This window comes from Mesoplodon densirostris, chromosome 13 (genome assembly GCF_025265405.1).
Source record: "Mesoplodon densirostris isolate mMesDen1 chromosome 13, mMesDen1 primary haplotype, whole genome shotgun sequence".
Classification (NCBI taxonomy): Eukaryota; Metazoa; Chordata; class Mammalia; order Artiodactyla; family Ziphiidae; genus Mesoplodon; species Mesoplodon densirostris.
Genome location: NC_082673.1, coordinates 77,175,891 through 77,198,405, shown reverse-complemented (window position 1 = coordinate 77,198,405; position 22,515 = coordinate 77,175,891). Strand labels below are relative to the sequence as shown.

At 40.3% G+C, this 22,515-nt stretch overlaps 1 protein-coding gene across 2 annotated transcripts in view; it reads right to left on the bottom strand.

Moving 5' to 3' along the window:
• Positions 1-3,876: 3,876 nt before the first annotated feature.
• TBC1D31 (TBC1 domain family member 31) overlaps positions 3,877-22,515 on the bottom strand; it is a 63,588-nt gene continuing 44,949 nt past the window's right edge. For both annotated transcript variants that reach the window (XM_060115987.1, XM_060115988.1), the window contains exons 17-22: positions 18,659-18,751; positions 15,952-16,092; positions 14,675-14,869; positions 13,487-13,610; positions 6,308-6,400; positions 3,877-4,563 (exon numbers count right to left, since the gene is read on the bottom strand). In XM_060115987.1, coding sequence (XP_059971970.1) covers positions 4,430-4,563; positions 6,308-6,400; positions 13,487-13,610; positions 14,675-14,869; positions 15,952-16,092; positions 18,659-18,751 — 780 coding nt within the window. In that variant the 3' untranslated portion in view covers positions 3,877-4,429. The remainder of the gene's footprint in view (positions 4,564-6,307; positions 6,401-13,486; positions 13,611-14,674; positions 14,870-15,951; positions 16,093-18,658; positions 18,752-22,515) is intronic.

The following is a 22,515-nucleotide window of genomic DNA, read 5'->3' as shown; positions in this document are numbered from 1 at the left end:
TTCAGTTGCACAGGAGTGCCCGTGATCAATTTATGGCCTCTGAGCTCCAAGTTCACTCTTCAGTGCCTGCTCTGCAAAAACAGATGAGACCCTTCAAGCCTTTCTTCTTACGGTGTGAACGGTGTTAGGCTGTCAGCAGAGGGCGCGGGAGGACACTGCAGGAGGAATGGGGCTTCTCTTTCTAGCTCAGATGTGCTGTTTTCTTTATTCTACTGATAGTTCCTGCTTCGTGGTCCCTCAGTGGTTGGAGTGTGTGGGGACACCTAGTGGTGCTCTGTGCCAGCCGTGTGCCCAGAGCACACAACCTCTTAGTGACTTCACAGCCCAGCCTGAGGACCATTTCACTGTGGTCCTCCCAACGTGGACATGGCATGTTCACTTCTAATGCCAGCAGCAGCCCCGACACGCTCTGAGCGCCTGGTTTCTGGCCTTGGTTTGCTTGTATCCCGGGGGGTGGTTCCCCGTTGTTACCGACAAGGGTTCTTGGCCTTCCTTAATAGAAATGGATAAGAGGCCAGACAAAAAATTCAGGCAAGGCTTTATTGGGGTCCCTGCTGCAGCAGGTGGGAGTGAAAACAAGTAACACATCCCCTTGCTCACTCCCCAAGCTGGGGGGGAGCTGGTTCCTTATCTGGGGTGAAGGTAGGGGTGGGTCCAGGGGCCAGACCAGAGGGGTGGCTTAGGTGTCTGCCCACCTCTCTGGTCGTGTTGAGTGCAGGGGGCATGCTCAGTCTGCTGCTTTTTGCTCCTGACACCCTGCTTTTGCTTCTGGCTCTTTAGAAGCAGAAGTTGGGTTTTTTGGTCCTTTTGTATCTTGTCTATAATATGCCCCAGCTGCCCATGCACACAGTTATTTTTAGTCCCTTATAGTTTCTTTGTATTTGGTCGATCAAGGAGACATTTGCCTAGGTGCGAGCACTGCAGCGAAGGGTCCCAGGTCCCAGCTTGTCTCACCGTGACCCTCCCCTTCCCAACATGGCCCAACCGGGCCACACATGGCTATGGTAACACTCGGGGTCCTGGCTTCCTACGAGCTTTCACTTGGCAGCCTTGGATCTCCTGCACCCTGGCCACTTCCTTCCTGCTGCCTGTGCAGGTGGGCCAGCTCTGGCCTGGGCAGTCCAGCAACCCCTCTGCTGGCCAGTGCGCTCTGAACCTGAGGCTTGAGGAGGGAGGAACCTCCTTCCGAGTTCGTCCTTCCTTGGGTCCTCTCCCTCAGCCCTAGGCACCCTTTAGCATTTTTATACTTACTGCCCTATCATAGTTTACTAACTCTTTACATTAAACTTCTCTTGTTCAAATTACCTGGTTTATCTCCAGACTGATCTGAGATTAAACATTAAGAATCTGTGTTAAGGGCCTCCCTGGTGGCGCAAGTGGTTGAGAGTCCGCCTGCCGATGCAGGGGATACGGGTTCGTGCCCTGGTCTGGGAGGATCCCATATGCCGCGGAGCGGCTGGGCCCGTGAGCCATGGCCGCTGAGCCTGCGCGTCCGGAGCCTGCGCGTCCGGAGCCTGTGCTCCGCAACGGGGGAGGCCACAACAGTGAGAGGCCCGCATACCGCAAAAAAAAAAAAAAAAAAAAAAAAAAAAAAAAAAAAAAAAAAAAAAAAAAAAAAGAATCTGTGTTAAGTGCACCCACATTAAAAGATTAACACTTTGGCAGTCCTCGTAGTCATCATTACTGCTCTGATGGTCAAAGTGGAGTCACAGTGGGAAGGCCTTCAGCAAATATTCAAATCTTGCTCAACATCAGAGAATTCATACCAGAGAAAAACCTTGTGAATGTGTGAGAAGGCCTTTAACCAAGTTAGTAACTTATTCAACACCATTGAATTCATACTGAAGACTCTTTAAGTGGAGTCAATGTGGAGAGGGATTTAGCTGAAGCTCCACACTTATCCAACCGGAAAGAAACCTTATGAATATGATAAATATGAAAAGGCATTTAGGAACTGCTCTTCTTCAGCTAACTCAGGGGAGCATTGGAGAAAAGCTCTGTGACTGTAGTCAGTGTGGGAAGAATTTTAGCCAAGCTCAACCTTCATTCAATTCCCAGAGAATTTATATTATAAAGAAATTGGGGGACTTCTTTGGTGGTCCAGTGGCTAAGATTCTGCGCTCCCAATGCAGGGGGCCCGGGTTCGATCCCTGGTTAGGAAACTAGATCCCACATGCCACAACTAAGACCCGGTGCAGCCAAATGAACAAATATTAAAAAAAAGAAAAGAAAAGAAATTGGGGTCAGGTTGAGGATATACTGCCAAGAAGCAGGAGGAGATAATCAGAAATGTATTTTGTAGATTTCATTAAATGTGATAACCTCTGAAATGCCAAGCAGTCCCACGTGACTTATGAGACTCAGCCAACTACCTCTCTGCTAAGCCAGTGACTATCAAGATTACTGTTGGGAGAATTGCAGGCTCTGGGAGAATTGCAGGCTCAGGGAAAACTGGAGGCAAGAATGTAATAAAAAAGAACTTCATGTGGTTGAAAGTATGTATAACCCACTTTCACTGGATGGATAGAAACTTTTTTAAAAAGTTTAAAATATTATAAGACTATATAAGAGTGTGTGTGTGCACGCACACACGGTTTGCAAAACCAATCTGAATGGATGTAAATTCGAGTAAAAGGCATCCTGAAGTAGAGGTCAAAAACGGGCGATATACAGTTGATTCTGGCTGGAAGAATCACAATATTTTAGAATTCAAATGCTTCTTTTTTTAAAAAAAATTTATTTATTTAGGCTGAGCGGGATCTTCGTTGCAGCACATGGGATCCTTTGTTGCGGCACATGGGATCTTTAGTTCTGGCACGTGGGCTTTAGTTGCAGCATGTGTGTGGGATCTAGTTCTCTGACCAGGGATTGAACCTGGGCCCCGAGCATTGGGAGGGCAGTGTCTTACCCACTGGACCACCAGGGGAGTCCCTAGAATTCAAATCCTTTTAGGTGAGCAATTTCTAGCTCATCGAAGTTGCCATCACACCAGAAATATTTTATATCCTGTGACTTTCTGTTGCCACATACACACACCAGCCTGGCCCATGAAGGTATGCTTCTAACAAACGGACAAAGAAAATGAGGCTGACGAAAGTGCTCTTGGGAAACCAATGCCTTGCCTAATGATGTTTTTTTTTTTTTTAATTGTTTTTCCTGAAGTAATCTGAGGTGGTTTTTTTTTTTTTTTGGCTGCGTTAGGTCTTTGTTGCTGCGTGCGGGCTTTCTCTAGTTGCAGAGAGCGGGGGCTACTCTTCATTGCAGAGCACGAGCTCTAGGCGCGTGGGCTCAGTAGTTGTGGCACGCGGGCTTAGCTGCTCCGCGGCATGTGGGATCTTCCCGGGCCAGGGCTCAAACCCGTGTCCCCTGCATTGGCAGGCGGATTCCTAATCACTGCACCACCAGGGAAGTCCTGTAACGGGGTATTCTTTTAGGACTTCGGACAAAAGAGAGCATTTGGCTTACCATAAGGTTATGCTTTTTTTTTTTATTTTTTCTTTTTTGGGGTATGCAGGCCTCTCACTGTTGTGGCCTCTCCCGTTGCGGAGCACAGGCTCCGGATGCGCAGGCCCAGCGGCCATGGCTCACGGGCCCAGCCGCTCCGCGGCATATGGGATCCTCCCAGACCGGGGCACGAACCCGTATCCCCTGCATCGGCAGGCGGACTCTCAACCACTGCGCCACCAGGGAGGCCCCATAAGGTTATGCTTTGTGCCCAAAACAAAACACTCGTATGTACTGTGTGCTGTGTGTTAAGCACCATACCAGGACAAGCAGTATCAGGAACTTTATATACATGATCTTATTTAATCTTTACATCAAAGACCACGTGCTGTTTCTACTCTCCCGTCAGAAATGGGTTCAGGGAAGTAATTTGCCAAGATGACGAAGCCGGGAGCAGCCCTGTTGTGGCGCTCAGCCGGTGCCGTCAGGAGAAGAGGAAACAGTGGCCCGGGTGCTGTTGGAACGGTGGATTGCGGGCGAGGGGAGGACCAGCTGCTGGGGGCAGAGGGCTGGCAGGTGGGCCTCTCCTCACTGCTCGTGCTCTGGCGCTGCTGCTGAGTTCAGGCTCAGTCCTGGTTGCACAGCTGTTGAGGTGGTGTCCTGTTCTTTATTTCTCCGTTCACCTTTAAAATAAAACCTCATCCACTAAAGTTCCATAAAGAGGTTTATGCTGGTCCTTGCAACCTGAAAGGGCCTCATACAAAGCTTTAAAAGCTTCAAATTTTTTTTATTGTGAAAAGTACAATAAGCCATTTACAAGTCCCAAAGCACCAGAATTAAGGAGAACACATAATTTTTATACACACATATTTTTCATACAAAAGGTTGATCTTTGTAGGAATTTAAAATAAATAATCTGAAAATCAGTGTCACTGATTGCAAAATAGGTATCTCGCTCTTTGACTCTCTCAAGGTGACCAGCCTCCTAAGTAGCCAAGAGATGAGGCGTTTGACATCTGTTTCGAGCCTGGGTGGCGAGTCTCTGGCGGAGGTTTCTCACTCTCTCCATAACATCCCATTGCATGGTGTCCCAACGTGTTTTTCTTTGGTTTAATGAAACTTGAAAACAAAATTTAAAATTAACAACAGTTAATTTTAGCAATGGTATAGTGTTTAAAGGTAAATACTTGCAAAAAATCAATAATGAAATGAATATTCTAAAAACAAAACTTCTTAAACAAAAAGCCTAACACATTACCTGCCCATGTGGTTCCATTTACAAGTCAAATATTTATTCGTTGAATTGAATGAATGCTATTAGAGAACGTATCTGCTTTTGGTTAGCTTTTTTTTTTTTTTTTTTTTGATTTGGGAATACAGATGACCTTTTAAATTAGAAAGAAAGCTTGTTTAAGAGAGAATTTGTGTTCTTTGCAATAGTAAGTTTCTCCACTATGGTGCTTATTGTAATGAGAAAATTCCAAGGTGCCAAAATTAATATTGTGAAATGTACACCATGACCACTTCTCCTAATGCTTGAATAAATAAATCAAGTGCTTTTTATAGTGGCCAACGGCAGGGAGAGTCCAGGATCAAGATTAGAGCATTACAGTGTGTCCAAGTGTAACAGTCATTTCATATTGATTTAGAGGGGCTAGTAAATACTGGAATTCAAAAAAGAAGCATCTTAAAAATATACTTCTCTGAAACTTAGTTACATATTCAAATAGCTTCAATTTCTGAAAACTGTTTTTCCCCCAAGGAATAAAACATTTATGCTTTTCTTATTTTGCTGCCAAATGAGAAACTTGCCAAATGTCCTCAACTGGATTTTGAAATTTAGAACTATCTAGTTAAGAAGTTCTGACGTGTCAGAATAGAGAACAGTTGAGAATCTCCTGTCCTTTCATTTGACTTACACGACTTTTGGTTTAATTCACATCCTGACACAGAATTTAGAGATGCACATAAGAGTATGAGTTAGCAAGGATATTTTACAGAACACTGGAACTCGTGACTTGTTATCGGGTATATTTCTTACAAAGCTGGTCTTTTGGGGACATTATATACAAATCTGTTCTTCTAAAAGAACTCAAAACACATTGTTAAATTCTGCTTCACTTATATGACAGTTTTACTGAAAAAGTTGGTTGAAATAAAGTCTAACAGAGTTTCCAGTCCCCTCCCCTCCTTTTAAACACAAATCAAGTACTTTACTGGGGAAACTGTTAGATCCTTTATGGGCTTAATGCTGTGACTGCATTTCTGTAAGATGTTTCCATCCCATCCCTTCCAGAAATAAACAAAAACCTCCAGTTAATCAAGTCAAGGGATCAAAAGGCAACTAATAAACATGGAGCCACTTGCCCTCAGCAGTTCTGAGCAAGCTGGCCCTGCAGTACATCTCAGGGCCCAGAGCAGACACATGTTTCCAATGGTTGTTGGAGGGAACTCAGCCCAGAATAAGAGTTGAGAAAATTCAAATATGTAATAGCTTTGAAAACTAATCCTGAGATTTTCTTTTCACGAGGATGTAAAAAAATAGTCATGAATATCATTAATTTAGTTAGTGACGGACTTCTTTTGGAGCCTCCAACTCTGTTTTGGGCAGCAGTACTGGTGCTAGAGAAATAGTCGCACTAATGATACTTGGCAAGCTTTCTCTACTTGGGGTTCGAACTGACCCAGTTTTTCTCCCCAGCTGGAAACTTGAGAATCTTGCTGACTCCACTTTAGGATTTCCATGATCAATGCCCTGGGAAAATGGTCTCAACATGCTACAAATATAACTTAAGCCACAATCTTGCTTAAATATTGCTAAATCGAACATGACAGAAGACATCTTTCTTGTTTGTTGACTTACTCTGTGTCAAGGACTCGATTTCAGAAACGTCTTTTAACTGTGAGGTTCTAGGCAAACAGCTTGAGGCGACCCGTTCATCTTGGCACCTGGGCACTATGTTGTAAAAGTGAAAAAACAGAGAATGTTTGGGAATGGATAGAAAGCCATGATTAATTCCAGACGGTCCCTAGTGAATTAAAACTGCCAAGGATAAAAAGCCCCTTAGTCTTCTCTTCTGGGAAGAATGCTGTCACCATTCAATAGGCAAAGGAAGTACAGTTAGTGAGAATTAAGAGCTGAGCTGAAGTTTTGGTAAAGTACTTTAAAAACACCTTTAGCTAAAACAAAAAGCCAACAAACAACTGAAAAATACAGGTGTTAGTACAGAGATCCCAAACATTTGTTGGGAGAGACTATTAAATGTGATTAGCAAACCTTCCTTGGGAACAACTGCGAGCTGATCACTACCAGCCTTAACCAGGCAAGGCATGGTCACAATGCACAGCAGACCAGAAGCAGCGATAGGCATGTTTTGTTTTGTTTTTTTTTAAATATTTTTATTTTTATTATTTATTTTGGCTGGGCTGGGTCTTAGCTGCGGCACGTGGCATCTTTAGTTGCGGCATGTGGGATCTTTAGTTGCGGCCTGCAGAGACTTAGTTGCAGCATGCGGGATCTAGTTCCTGACCAGGGATGAAACCCTGCATTGGGAGCATGGAGTCTCACCCACTGGACTACCAGGGACGTCCCAAGCGATAGGCAAGTTTTACCTGGACTTATGAGAGTAGGAAGCATGGCAGTGTTCCACACCTAACCGGTGCCACCTCCTATTTTTTTTAACATCACTCCCCTCACTTCAAAATTTATACTCACCCTTCAGCTGTGTTTTTACTGTTTCCTAACTCCTACAGCTTTACATCCAATAAGACATCAGAGTCTTTTTGATTTTTTTCATCCTAATGTCACTCAGGATGTCCCTTCCTTTCTACTCCCATCACCAGGATCCAAGCCCCCATGAGTCAGGCCCAGACTGCTCGGGTCACACAGACTCATGAAGATGATGCCTGCCTTTCACCTGGGCTCAAGAGCTTCAGCTAATGGGTTTTGTGTGTGTGTGTGTGTGTGTTTTGTTTGTGTTTTAAAAAATTAATTAATTTTTTAACATCTTTATCGGAGTATAATTGCTTTACAATGCTGTGTTACTTTCTGCTGTATAACAAAATGAATCAGTTATACATATACATATGTGCCCATATCTCCTCCCTCTTGTGTCTCCCTCCCACCCTCCCTATCCCACCCCTCTAGGTGGTCACAAAGCACCGAGCTGATCTCCCTGTGCTATGCGGCTGCTTCCCACTAGCTATCGGTTTTACATTTGGTAGTGTATATATGTCCATGCCACTCTCCCACTTCGTCCCAGCTTACCCTTCCCCCTCCCTGTGTCCTCAAGTCCATTCTCTACATCTGCATCTTTATTCCTATCCTGCCCCTAGGTTTTTCAGAACCATTTTTTTTTAGATTCCATACATATGTGTTCAGCTAATGGTTTTAACTCATCGTTTTAGCTCAATGAGTCATTAAGATAATGTGACTAATTACCAAATGATTAATTTTGAACTGGTGTCAGGGAATGGAATATAAGAGGCATCTTAAAATATCTGAAGGGCTATCATGGTAGTAAGTATAATCTGCATTGCTCCAGAGAATAGTTTTTTTTTTTAATTGTAGTTGATTTACAATGTTGTGTTAGTTTCAGGTGTATGCCAAAGTGATTCACTTATGTATTCTTTTTCAGATTCTTTTGTATTCTACCTTATTACAAGATACTGAATATAGTTCTCTGTGCTATACAGTAAGTCCCTGTTGTTTATCTATTTTATATATAGTAGCGTGTATCTGTGTATCTGTTAATCCCACACCCCTAATTTATCCCTCTCCCCCTTTTCCCCTTTGGTAACCACAAGTTTGTCTTCTATGTCTGTGAGTCTGTTTGTTTCATAAATAAGTTCATTTGTATCATTTTTTAAGATTCCACATATAAGTGGTATCATATGATTCATCTTTCTCTGTCTGGCTTACTTCACTTAGTATTATAATCTCTAGGTCCATCCATGTTGCAAATGGCATTATTTCATTCTTTTCTAAGGCTGAGTAGTATTCCATTGTATATATGTATTACATCTTCTTTATCCATTCATTAGTTGATGGCCATTTAGGTTGCTTCCATGTCTTGGCTATTGTGAATAGTGCTGTAATGAACATTAGGGTGCATGTATTTTTTCGAATTAGAGTTTTCGTCTTTTCTGGATATATGCCCAGGAATGGAATTGCTGGGCCATATGGTAGTTCTCTTTTTAGTTTTTTAAGGAGCCTCCATACTGTTCTCCATAGTGGCTGCACCAATCTACATTCCCACCAACAGTGTAGGAAGGTTCCCTTTTCTCTACACCTCCAGCATTTATTTGTAGACTTTTCTGATGGCCATTCTGACCAGAGAACAGTTTTTAATGAGAGGGTTTACAAAAAGAAAAGCAGGTTCAGCTTTACATAAGGAGCAACTTTAAAATAAAATACTGGCAGAAAATGGAATGAGGTAACGAGCTCACCAGCTCTATTAGTGTTCTGGCATGGGCTGGATAACCACTATTGCAATGTTGCAGAGATGATTCACATATCAGATCCTTCCAAATCTGAGATCTCACAGTACCTTGTCTCTCATCTGTCCTCCTAAATCCATCCTGCCCACGGCTATTAGGGAGGATGAATTAAATGCCGTCTTGTAAATATCACACAGCCAATGGTTTCCCCCCCTTTGCTTATAGCAACGTTTCAAACACTGCTGAGCAGATTCACGTGTGAAACTTTAAAACAGAAATCTAGCTTTCCAGTTTTTTAAAAAATTATTTATGTAATTTTGGCTGCATTGGGTCTTCGTTGCTGCACGTGGGCTTTCTCTAGCTGTGGCGAGCGGGGGCTACTCTTGGTTGCAGTGCATGGGCTTATTGCGGTGGCTTCTCTTATTGTGGTGGCTTCTCTTATTGTGGAGCATGGGCTCTAGGCGCGCAGGCTTCAGCAGTTGTGGTGCACGGGCTTAGCTGCTCTGTGGCATGTGGGATCTTCCTGAACCAGGGCTCAAACCCGTGTCCCCTGCATTGGCAGGCGGATTCTTAACCACTGTGCCACCAGGGAAGCCCTTTCCATTTTTTTTAAAATCTACAGAATTAAGTGTGAGGTCCTGACTATGCATTTTAAAAAAAATTTGTAATGTATCAAAAAATTGCCAGTCACTGGCTAACTGTAACATATTTGAACATATAAATAGTACAGTAAAAAGTGAAAGTTCTTTTTTCTATACTTCTTTGTACTACAACTTGTTTTCCTTCATTTAATGTATTTATTTTAAAGCCCCAAAAGTGATTCTTATTATTTAAAATTAGTATTTATTTACTGAAGTGGTATTACCTGTACCTCACAAAATTCAAAAGGAACAAAAAGGTACAAACTAAATTTCCTTCCTTTCCCTAACCACGTTCCTTGCCCAGGAGACAAGCCCTGTACTCTGTCTTCCGCAGGCCATTCTGCTCTGCAGCCAGGCTGGGAAACAGGATGAAGCCCACTGCTCAGCCTGGCACTGGAGGTCCTCATCACCTGCATTCTTCAATGATACCTTTAACCATCCTTGTACAGAAGCTCTCCGCTCCAGCTGGCCTAACCTGCATCACCACGACAGGCAAGTCTCTGCCACTGATTAATTACTTTTAACAAGTTCTGTCTCATGCAAGGAGTTCATGGAGGCGTTTGGTTGGGGAATCCACAAAAATGATTATGGGAAAGTGCTGAGTGTGTGTGTGTGTGTGTACGTGTATGTGCATGTTTCTGGAAGAGATCCTCAGAGAGACCCACAGACTGTAAGTGGTTAGAAAATGGTGTAATATAACGTTAGAACTGTAACAAAATTAAAAAGTGCCTAGTCTATAATCTTCTCATTTTACAAATGAGGAAACTGAAGACCAGTAAACATTTCTTAATAGGCACAAATGAAACACAAGTGGGTAAATAAACTAACCAGAGGTACACAGCTTATTGACTCTGGCTAAGATTATTTAAACTCTGTCTTCGTTTACCATGAGGCTGGGACTAGAACCCGGTGTTCCCAACATCCAGCCTGGGATCCTGCACCACCATGAAATCCTCCCTCCCTGAAACATCCTCCAATTGCTCTAAGTTCTTCCCTTTCTTCAAGGCCCAGTCACTTTAAAACCTGGTCCAGTGGCCCTACCTGGCAACCAGCATTTACGAATGTCATTAAAAAAATAAGTTTCACTGAGGTAATTCACATACCACAGAATTCACCCCTTTAAAGGGTACAGTTCAGTGTTTTTAGTACACTTAGAGTTGTATAATCATCACCACTCATTCTAGAACATTTTCATCATCCCCAAATGAATGTCTTACCCACTAGTGGCCCACTCCCCGACCCCTCCCACCCACAGACCACTAACCCCCTTCTGCCTCTACAGGTTTGCCTGTTCTGGACATTTCATGAATAGAATCATATAACATGTGGCCTTTTGGTTTAGCTTCTTTAACTTAGCATAAGGTTTTCAAGGTTCATCCATTTTGTAGCATGAATCGGTAGTTAATTCCTTTTTATCGCTAAATAAGATTCCATTGTATGGATATACCATATTTTGTTTATCCATTCCGCATTTGATGGATATCTGGGTTTTTTCTACTTTTTGGCTATTATGAATAACGATGCTGTGAGCATTCAATGTACAAGTTTTTGTAGGGATATGTTTTCAGTTCTCTTGGGTATATACCTATGAGTGGAACTGCTGGGTCATACAGTCTCTCTACATTTAACCTTTTGAGGAACTGCCAGACTGTTTCCCAGAGTGGCTGCACCATGTCACGTTCCCACCAGCACTGTTCCAATTCCTCTGGTCCTCGCCCACACTTGTTAGTGGATTACATCCATGGTACTGATCATGAAGTTGTATCTCACTGTATATATATTTTTAATTTTAATGTTTTCTCATGTGGTTTTGATTTGTATTTCCCTAATGACTAATTTAAGCTGAACATCTTTTCATATGTGTATTGGTCATTGAATATCTTCTCTGGAGAACTGTCTGTTCAAATCCTTTGCCCATTAAAAATCTGGGCTAATATTTTATAAGACATCACTCACTATTCAGCTTCAGTTTAAGTTTATGGGCCTGGGGTTTTAGGAGCAGTGAGGGTCATTCACATTGTCCAGAAGGTTCTATTTTCTGGGAAACAGTAGTCCTCCCCATTGCTAATAAAGGTTGACACTCGGCACAAATTTAAATAAACGACCTGTCGTTGGCACACTCATCTGCTTCCTACTTCCTGGTGCCTCGCTTCCAGGCTCTGAGTGACAAGCCAATGCTGAGCACTTCCAATCAATGCCATTTTCCTAATTATAGCTGATTATCCTCCAGTTTTAGGATTAAGTGACACGGATTTAATCTACACACCCTGATTAAGGCAATGATCAAATCCTTACACATTTGCCTTTTGAAAAATGAATGATTACTAACCAAACTACCTCTCATTGGTGAAATTTAGGAACGTTGAAAAAATGTAGGTGGCATGGGAGAAAGACACCATGGAGGCGGAAGGGCCAACATGTGGGAAGACTACGGACGCAGGGAGCTTTTTGCAGTTTCTTTCCTTTTCAAGTTCTAAATTCGCAGGTTCTCCAAAAGTCTCAAATTTCTTTTCTTTCTAATGTTGGGGTAAGTGTGACAGGGTTAGGGAGAAGTGGCGGCTCCAGTGGTTTGTGTCTTTTAATGTGTGACATTCTGCTCCCCACTTCCCCCAAGGGCTCCGGGCGCTATTTGGGACCTAAACCCAAAAGCGTGAGAGGTAATGAGGGGTTTCAAAAGTAGCCTAATTAAATGATGATAGCATCTAACCTCTATTTTTGCTTTTCAATTTGTGCACTACAAAAGTAATTACAAAGGTAATGCACAGAGCAGCATTAGTCATAAAAGCCCCAAATCGGACACAACCCAAATGTCTATCAATTGATGAATGGATAAATAAAATGTGGAATACTCATACAATGGAATATTATTCTGCATTAAAAAGGAGTGAAGTACTGATATATGCTACAACATGGCTGAACCTCAAAACATTATGCTAGTGAAAGAAGTCAGACACAAAGGACCATGTAGCATATGATTCCATTTATATGAAATTTCCTGAATAGGCAAATCTACAGAAACGGGTAGATTAGTGGTTGCCAAGGGCTGGGGGGAGTGGCAGGAAATGAGGAATGACTGCAAATGGACATGGGGTTTATTTGGGGCTGTGAAAATGTTCTAAAATCGATCGTGGTGATGGCTGCACAACTCTGAATATATTTTTTAATATATGGTAATACAATACTGTTGAATTGTATATTTTTAATAGGTGAATGGTATGGCATATGAATTACATATCAGTAGGCTGTTATTTTAAAAAGTAATACATACATTTTATAAAAGACTGAAACAATATAAGATATAGTAAAACAGAAGTTCCCTGTATCTTTACTCTATTTTAGAATTTTAAATTATTATTATTATTATTATTTTGGCCATGCCATGGGGCTTGTGGGATCTTAGTTCCCCAACCAGGGATTGAACCTGGGCCACGGCAGTGAAAGCACTGAGTCCTAACCTAACTGGACTGCCAGGGAATTTCCAAGAATTTTAAATTAAAATTTTGATGTTTCATTGAATGCCACTGTAAGCCTTGCACCAAAACCTAATGTTTGATTAGATCCTATAATAAGTTTCCTTGTGTTATTTTAATAAACTGTTCTAAGGACCAGCTATTGGCAAAGCACACATTTTTACTAAAATTAACTAGAAATAGCACTTTGGGAACAAATCATAGTCTAGTACATTAAGGGGATGCCAAGGACCATGGAATAAAACAATTCTATAGGATGGTTGAGAAATTTTTCTTAATTGGAGCTTTTTTTTTTTTTTTTAAAACAGTCCCACCTCCTCATCCCACCCTTCCTGACCAAAAAGTGGTCACTAGTGATTACCTTTTAGCTGAGCAATAATTTGACTAAAAGTGCCAAAATACATCTCAAGGATTTATCCATGATAAGAGACCACAGTAAATGAATGAAGGTGTAACACCATGAAGGGAGACGGAAGCATTCACGATGCTCACCTTTATGATACGGACGTTGAGCATGTATCTCATTCTCTAGGAACCACCTTCTAGAGGCATCTGAGAGAGCAGCAGCTTTCTTTTCTGATTTCAAATCAAAGTCTTGTTCTTCAGCTTCCTCCCACTAAATACAAATAAATGAAAAAAAATCGCATAAAAATTGTGCTAATGCAAGTTCCTATAGCGAAGTAGCCCCTTTTGTTTCCTCTACTTTATATTTCCAAGGCACGCCGGCACGTAGGATTTATTTGGTATTAGGGAATTTGGGTGCCTGTCTTGGCTCAAGGCTGTTGAAGAACCTTGAAAGCAGAGGCACTTCTGATGTCCCTACTATTCAGTTCCTCAGAGTGCCATACAGGTCCCAGCTGTCACTGAAATAACAGTTCATTTCAATACATTTCAGATCTCAAACCTTATGGGACTGAGTTTTTACAATGAATGGATGGAAAGGTATCCTTGAGAATGAAAGACATACTCCAGGAAATAGTGCAGAAAGGTTGAAGGGGGCAGTTTTTCTGATGACCTTGGAGCCAGGATACCAACCGTGGACTGCTCACCTCCAGACTTTTTTTTTTTTTTTTTTTTTTTTTGCTGTACGCGGGCCTCTCACTGTTGTGGCCTCCCCCACTGCGGAGCACAGGCTCCGGACGCACAGGCCCAGCGGCCACGGCTCATGGGCCCAGCCTCTCCGCGGCATGTGGGATCTTCCCAGACTGGGGCACGAACCCGTATCCCCTGCATCGGCAGGCGGACTCTCAACCACTGCGCCACCAGGGAAGCCCTCACCTCCAGACTTTTCATGTGAAAAAGAAAAATACTTCTATCTTGCTTATAGTTACCGTTATTTTGGTTTTTATTACTAGTAGCTACATATAATTCCTAACTGTTCAAAGTCATTTACGTTGCTAGTATAAAAAATTAGGTAAATTAAAGTCGTAATACTATACGATCAGCTAGAACAAATCCACGAGGTTGGGAAGTTGAGACACTAACGTAACTGAGCAAGACACTTAGTCATTCTTAGGTGGCATCCACATTGGACTTCTCTGAGCACTACCTATTAAAATTAGATCATCTTTAAGATCTTTTCAAACACAAATTATGTGGTTTGATGCTACTGCCATTTGATTATGTACTATTTCAAGATTTAAATGATTAATAACAAGAAGTTTATAACACCATTCTTACCTTTTTAGCTTCCCCCTCCATCACTGCGTTTAATACTTCCATTTCTTTCTTTCTGTTTTTCCGAAGCAGTTTGGCTACGTCCTGGTAACATTCATTTTGGTGTAGATCATCGCATCTTTGTTTATGTAAAGCTTGAATTCGCCAGTCAGTATTTAGACATGCTTGTTCAGCTTCTGCCAAATTTTCTTCAACTAACTAAGAAAAATTCGTAAATTTCAGAAGCAAGATTAGACTACATAAAATACGGTATGTCCATTCAACGTACCCAAGTGTCCAGGACAGATGTTCACAACCCTGGTTGCATATTAGAATCACCTCAGTGTTTAAAACAAACTGATGTCCAGGCTCCACCACAAACCAACTAAATCAATCTCTTTATCAGCTGGATATTGGTATTTCTAGAAAGCTCTTCAAGTGGTTCTAATGTATAGCCAAGGTTGAGAACTTCTAGGCTAAGGGATGGGTGGAATTAAACAATTCCTATGTTTCAGTCCTTTGAAAAGGAGTCAGAAGAACCTATTTTTACAGACTGGACAAAAGCCTGTAAGGAAAAAAAAGGGGGGAGGGGATATTCTGGGGGGAAGCCAAGGGACAGAACAGAAGGTAGGGAAATCTTACACTATTCCTGGCTTTTGGAACAGGGCCAGGCCCTGCCACAGACCCATTTAACATTTCGTTAAAGGGATAATAGACAAAGTTCTATCCTGAAGCCCTCAAATTCTATTTCCATTCATTTAAGCCAGCATTTCTGAAAGGATACTCCACAAGAAATTCTATTAAATAAGTTTAAGAAAATTTCTTAAAGATTCACAATGTGCCATATCCTCAAACCTGGAATGGAAAAACCTAACTTTAAGACAGCATTTTCAATACTTGTCATCCCCATTTTATTTAATACTAGTTATTGATATTCTACAGAATACACTTTGGAAATGCTGGCTTATATTATACCAGGCAGAGACCTGATGTTTTGCAACTAATCCACTCAGGGATAATTTCGGAGGCTTAAAAACGTAGGGCACTAAAATTTATAAAGTTATTCCCTATGTATTTTCTTCCAAGTCTTGAAATTCTCAGAGTATAAAAGACACATGTATATGGCTGTCAGTGAAGTAAGTAACCTCTAAATAAAATAACGTGAGTTTCTAGGAACTGTGATAACTGAAGCAAAGAAACAAATTAACTTTACAGAGTTCAATATTAAATTCCTTCTTTTAAAAGAATGGCAGATGGTAATTCCTCCTTCTATAGATACACTAAATTTATCATATTTTTACCTTCTGAGTTTTTTGGTTCTGAGTTTGATCTGTTCCTTTTGGTCTGTGAAACATGTGTTCTTCAAGATCCACTTTTCGTTTATGGGCGTCTGCATCTTCTCTCATTTCTTTTGCAATAGCTTCTTGATTTCTAGTGAGATTCTGTTAAAGAAATCATTTGTAAAAAAAAAAAAATCACCAATCCATATAATAATGATGCTGGAACACAAAAACGTCTTTGCTCTTTTTCAGAATACCAAAACTGTAATCATCTAATTTTCAAAGTAAAAAGCAAACAGTGGTGACATCAGTGGAAATAAGAGTAAGGACCTCTGAAAATTCATCTATAAAAGCACTGAGATCACTGGCAAAACAAACTTTTTCAGAACTCTGGAAATTAACTGAAGGCTTACAGCAATCTGGGACGCATTTATTCATAAAAATGGCTGAATCTTAGTAAGAAGGACGAACTTTATGGCATTTTAAACTTGCTTTATTCCTATTCCATGCCACCCCTAAGCTCTGCCATTAGTTTTGAAAATCATTAGCCTGGCAGCTAATGGAGGGGAGAAAATGGAGTTGAGGTCCTTCTAACTCCCATTCCCAGAGAACTGTCATCATCTGACTTGGAAGACCCCACTTTCAAGGCTGTTTTTATTTGACCTGACCCATAACTCACCTGTAGCCTTTTCCCTGGGGATGTCTGCTGAAAACAATCAGGGGAAACTGTAGAACATCGTGACTGTCCAAGGCAGTGGATCACAGAGCAAACAACGGGCCAATCAAAAAGCTTTGTAGGAAAAGCTGGGGAATCAGATACCTATAGGGGGCTTTGAAATGCTCCAATAGATTCCTGGGACTTTAGAAGGCCGTGTGCATGTGTAAAAAAATGTGCACGTGCCAAGGGCTGTGTGAATGCTCAGACCCGAGAAGGTCCTAAGCGCTCAGCTCTGGTGAACTGAGGTTTTGCAAAATCAGGAAGTGAAATCTAAGAGAGTTGTAAACTATCTAACTGAGTGTTGAAAGTGTGCCCGAAAATGATGCACATGGTGCCTCTCGGCAAAGACTAGAGGCTTACTGGTTCAAGGGATTTAAGGAAATCTCTGTCTAGTCACCAGGCTACCTGAGTAGAGACTTCAGTGGCTATGACATGACAAAGAATACTTTACAGAATAATTCAGAAAAGTCACTAAGCAAAGAAACAACAAGAAACCCTTGGGAGAGAAAAGAATGTGGTTTCCAGAAATGTCCTTTTACTTAAAATAGCTAGTTCTCAACAAAAAATTACATGATATAATAAAAACCAAGAAAGTATGGCCCTACATGCTTTAAACAGACATTAACCACATGATCTCCAAAGAAGATATAAAAACGGACAATGAATATATGAAAAGGTGCTTGATATTAGTCATCAGGTAAACAACAAATGCTAATTGAGGAACATTCTACAATATTTCTGGCCTATATACTTCAAAAGTATAAATGTCCTAAAATATAAAGACAAGACTCAGGAATGGTTCCAACTTAAAGGAGAATAAAGGGACATGACAACTGAAACAAATGGATTAGCTTAGATTTTCTTTTGCTATAAAAGACATTTTTAGGACAACTGATAAAATGTTACTACGGTTTATACAACAGATAATAATATGTTAATGTGCTGATTTTGATAATTGTACTGTGATTATGTAATAAGGATTCCTTGTAGAAAATATACAATGAAGTATTCAGGGGTAAAAGAGCATCATGTCTGTAACTTACTCAAACAGCTCAGGAAAAAAAAATGTGTGTATAGACAGAAAGAGAAGGATAATGCAAATTTAGCAAAATGTTAATATTTGAGAATCTGAGAGAAAAACACTTTGAATTTTTAGTATTTTCTTGCAAAATTTCTGTTAATTCTGAAATCATGCCCCCGGTGCCACCACTCCACCTCCCCCGCAGAAAAGACAGTAAAAAATAACCTCAAGCTTAGTTCAAATGAATGAATTCTAATTCAAAATCATAGGAGACTTAGTGTAAATTCCTGGGGCTCAGATTTAGAAAAAGTTCAGTGTAGAAACTTAAAGTGTTGTAGTTATGAATGGATGCTATGTTTTAAATCTTATTTAATGTGAGCAACAAACAATCATATGCATGTTACCTGTTACGTATTTGTAGTTATCGCTAATTTCAAACTCAGTCTGACTTTAAGAGGAAAGTGAAAACTTGGTTTCAACATCAAATAAATGAGTAACATAATGCTTTTCCCCAACAAAAAATATCTACAGCAGTAACAAAGTTTCCTTTTCCAGGGTCTTGGAAACTGAATTATACGTGCTAAAGTAGGTACTTACTGATTGGATTCCAGAAGATTCAAATTTAGAGTGCCTTACAGCTCTTATCTGACTTACCTTGTAGGATCTTTGTGAAGTACTGGGTTAATTTTGCAGTCACTATTACACAGATATAAGAAAACTTAGTAAGTTAGTAAAAGATCCTGAGGCAAAATCTGGGGCTTACATCTGGTGCTTCAGACACTAGACTAAGTTGTTAAGAGAAACATGAATTAAAGAATTACAACAAACTGTGCATCAGACATTCTGGCTACCTTACAATCCTGGATAACACTACACTCTTCTTGAAAAAAAAACCAAATAAAATGAACATTAAAAAACCTTGAATAAACTGTCTAAAAAGAGTTCGTGCAAACTCTGCTTTTCTTATATTGGAAATTGTTGATTTATACCTTCTCATAAAGTCTTTTTTGTGATTCGAGTTCCAGATGTCTCGTTTCTAGGTCTTTGGCTGTGGCAGCAATTTCTCGATCTCTCATGTGTACCTACGGCCAAATAACAAACTGTGAATACCAAAAATAATTTACAAAAATATTTTTTGTTTAATAGATTTAGTAATCTTGTAATATGAACAACCCGCTAAATGCATTTAAAATAATAGGTATTGGGTTTTTGAAACCAGAGTAATTGCCAATCTATTAACATTCACTGTGGAATCTAGAAATAATGTCTGAGTTAAAGTTAAGCATAATTTTCTAAAAAAGAAAACACAATTACCATATGCTTAACTGCCCAGACTGGGAGAACAGATGGCAGTGCTTTCTATATTACATTAGCCATATTATGAGTTAGAAAAACTTGAGCAATTTAAATTCACAGTGGATAAAAATATAAAATGTTTAATCTTATTCGATATAACATTTATTTAATGTTCTTTTTGATTAAACTTCTATACTTTTCTAAATTTGGTTTGGCAACTAGTAATTTCAAGTTAAAATTTACTGTGGACTGTTCAAGCTGTATGTGCCCTGCTTGGACTCTTAGCCAATTTAAAGTTCACCTTTCTCAAAATTTGATTACTTGGGAGCTTTTCCGTTCTATACATTAGAGGATTTGGATCAGGAACTCTTTAGATAGAGACTCCTGGGAACAGTCTTAAATACTTGGCTGCCTAAAATGCTCATTCTTTAGGAGTGAGAATAACATGATATGTGTTTCAGAACAAAACAAACTATAACCCATGAGGCATCTAACCTAATCATTTCATCCAACCAGTAAACGGTTAATGATTGCATTACTACTTACATGCATAAGGCAAAGTGTTAGCTATTGTAGACAAACTATCAAATACATATAATCAGAGAAACAAACAGTAAAAATGAGAGTATAGTGGGATGTGCAAGGACATGCATCCAAGGAGTAAAAAAACCACGGACTGAAAACCAGTTCAACTTAGAGAGGTTCCCGAGAAAGCAGTTAGCTCAAAGGTGGGGATACTTGAGTTGATGAAGCAAGAGTAGTTATAATGCTAAGAGGTGGAGGAGATGTTTGGCAAAGCAAATAATGCTTTTTAGGAATTTCAATTACAGAAGCTCTTTTGCTCATGAATTTTCAGAGATACAAACAGCTATGTACCAGAGCAAAACAGATCAACTTTGCTTGCTACTAACAGATGTCTGTGTCACTTGTACGTGTCACTTTGGACTCAAGCAGCCTTTCCTGCTGGCGCCTGAACGGTGAGTAAAGAAGCTTCTGCTATTTAGCAGGGTCAGAGCTCACTGTCAGCCCAGGGAGATGGAAGGGCAGGAGGCTGGAATGGGAGGCAGAGGCCAGATCGTGCCACTGAAAGGACCTGACAGGATTCTTCCACCAAAAAACTGCCTTCCACTATCTCAAAGGGGTTTGGAATAAAGAGATCAGAGTTCTAAGCCTGTATTACTTTTGGAGAAGAACATAGATTTTCTAGAATAATGAATTATCAACCTCATTTACTAGATGAGATAGTTAAAAGAAATCATGGATTTTAAAACACAACTTAAATTAATTGGCTTTAAACAAAACAAAGTATTATCTCATGCTATAAAAAGAGATAATAGATTATTAATATAGATGAATGAAAATCTTAAGAAAAATTTAAATATTTACTACTTTATCAAAAGCAAGTTTGAAACTCCTTAATTAGTTTACAAATTCAGTGCAATCCTAATAAAAATGCCAATAGGATGGGGGGATTCAGAGAGAGAGGGAGAGATAAAATTTTCAAAGTCTATTTGAAATGATAAACATTTGAGAATACTTTAGAAAACTCTTTAAAAGGCACACTAATTGTGGTAATTAGGCCTACTAATTAGTAAAACATTACACAGGTGTTATTCAAACAGTGTGGTACTGGCTTAGGAATAGACAGCAAAGGACGGAGATCAAGTTTATAGGGGAACTGAACATTTAATAACCATCAGCTGGCAAAATGACTTTGCTAATATTTAACAAATGATGCTGGGAAAATTGACTTGCCTTTGGAAAGAAGTAAGCTTGGTTCCTAACTCATTCCTTACATTCAATTTTCAGACACATCAGGGGCTGGCAAACTCTTCCTGTAAAGGGTCTCAGAGTTAAATACTTTAGGCTTTGTGGGACATAGTTTGTGTCAGCTATTCACCTCTGCTGTTGTAGTGCGAAAGCAGCCAAAGAAATATGTAAACAAATAAGTGTGATCGTTTTCCAATAAAACTGTATTTATGGTCACTGAAATTTGAATTTCATATGTTTTTAAAAAATTAATATAATTTTCATGTCATGAATTATTATTCTTTGATTCCGACTTTTTTTTAACCACTGAAAATGTTAAAACCATTGTAACTCACGAGTCTTAAAAAACAGGTGGTGGGTCAGATTTGCTGGCACACAATAATCTGCTGACTCTTAGGGACTTCCCTGTGGCACAGTGGTTAAGAATCCGCCTGCCGGGCTTCCCTGGTGGCGCAGTGGTTGAGAATCTGCCTGCTAATGCAGGGGACACGGGTTCGAGCCCTGGTCTGGGAAGATCCCACATGCCGCGGAGCAACTAGGCCCGTGAGCCACAACTACTGAGCCTGTGCGTCTGGAGCCTGTGCTCCGCAACAAGAGAGGCCGCGACAGTGAGAGGCCCGCGCACCGCGATGAAGAGAGTGGCCCCCGCTTGCCACAACTAGAGAAAGCCCTCGCACAAAAACAAAGACCCACCACAGCCAAAAATAAATAAATAAACAAATGTGGGGTTAAAAAAAAAGAATCCGCCTGCCAATGCAGGGGACACGGGTTCGAGCCCTGGTCCGGGAAGATCCCACATGCCGCGGAGCAACTAAGCCTGTGTGCCACAACTACTGAGCCCACACTCTAGAGCCCACGAGCCACAACTACTGAGCTTGCATGCCACAACTACTGAAGTCTGCACGCCTAGAGCCTATGCTCCACAACAAAAAAAGCCACCGCAATGAGAAGCCCGCGAACCGCAATGAAGAGTAGCCCCTGCTCGCCACAACTAGAGAAAGCCCACGCGCAGCAACAAAGACCCAATGCAGCCATAAATAAATAAATAAACAAACAAACACATGAGATAATCAAAGATTTAAAAAAACAACAGAAAGCTACAGAACTAGAAGAAAATAGGCATAAGTGGTACAATAACCTTAAATGGGAAGGTTAATAAACATGACAGAAAACCTAGAAGTCATAAAAAACTAATGAAGTTGGTTATCCAAAAATTAAAATATTTTACATGATGAAAAAAAGACACTGCAAACATTCTTAAGAGTCAAGAAACACAGACCGAGCAAAACATTCTCAACAGACAAAAGGATTAATGCCCTGACCCTATGCTGTGAGGCAAGCACTATAGCCACATATAACTGTTAACTCACTTAAAATGTGATCAGTCCTAATTGAGGTGTGCTACAAGTATAAACTGACTATTAGATTTCGAAGACTTAGTACAAACAAAAGGTAAAACATCTCAATGACAATGTATACTAATTACATACTGCAAAGATAATTTCAAATATACTGAGTTAAATATTATTAAAATTAATTTCACCTGTTTCTTCTTACTTTAATGTGGCCATTAGAAAACTTAAAATTACCCATGTGGCTCACATCATACTTCTATTGGACACAGCTGCCCCAAATGATAAAAGAGCCTGTGTAAATTGGTAAGAAAAAGAGTAACTTGGTAGAAAAATGGAGAAACGATTTAGATATGCAATTTTTAGTTCTACAAATGAAGATAAATAAATGAAGAGACTGGGCTTCCCTGGTGGTGCAGTGGTTGAGA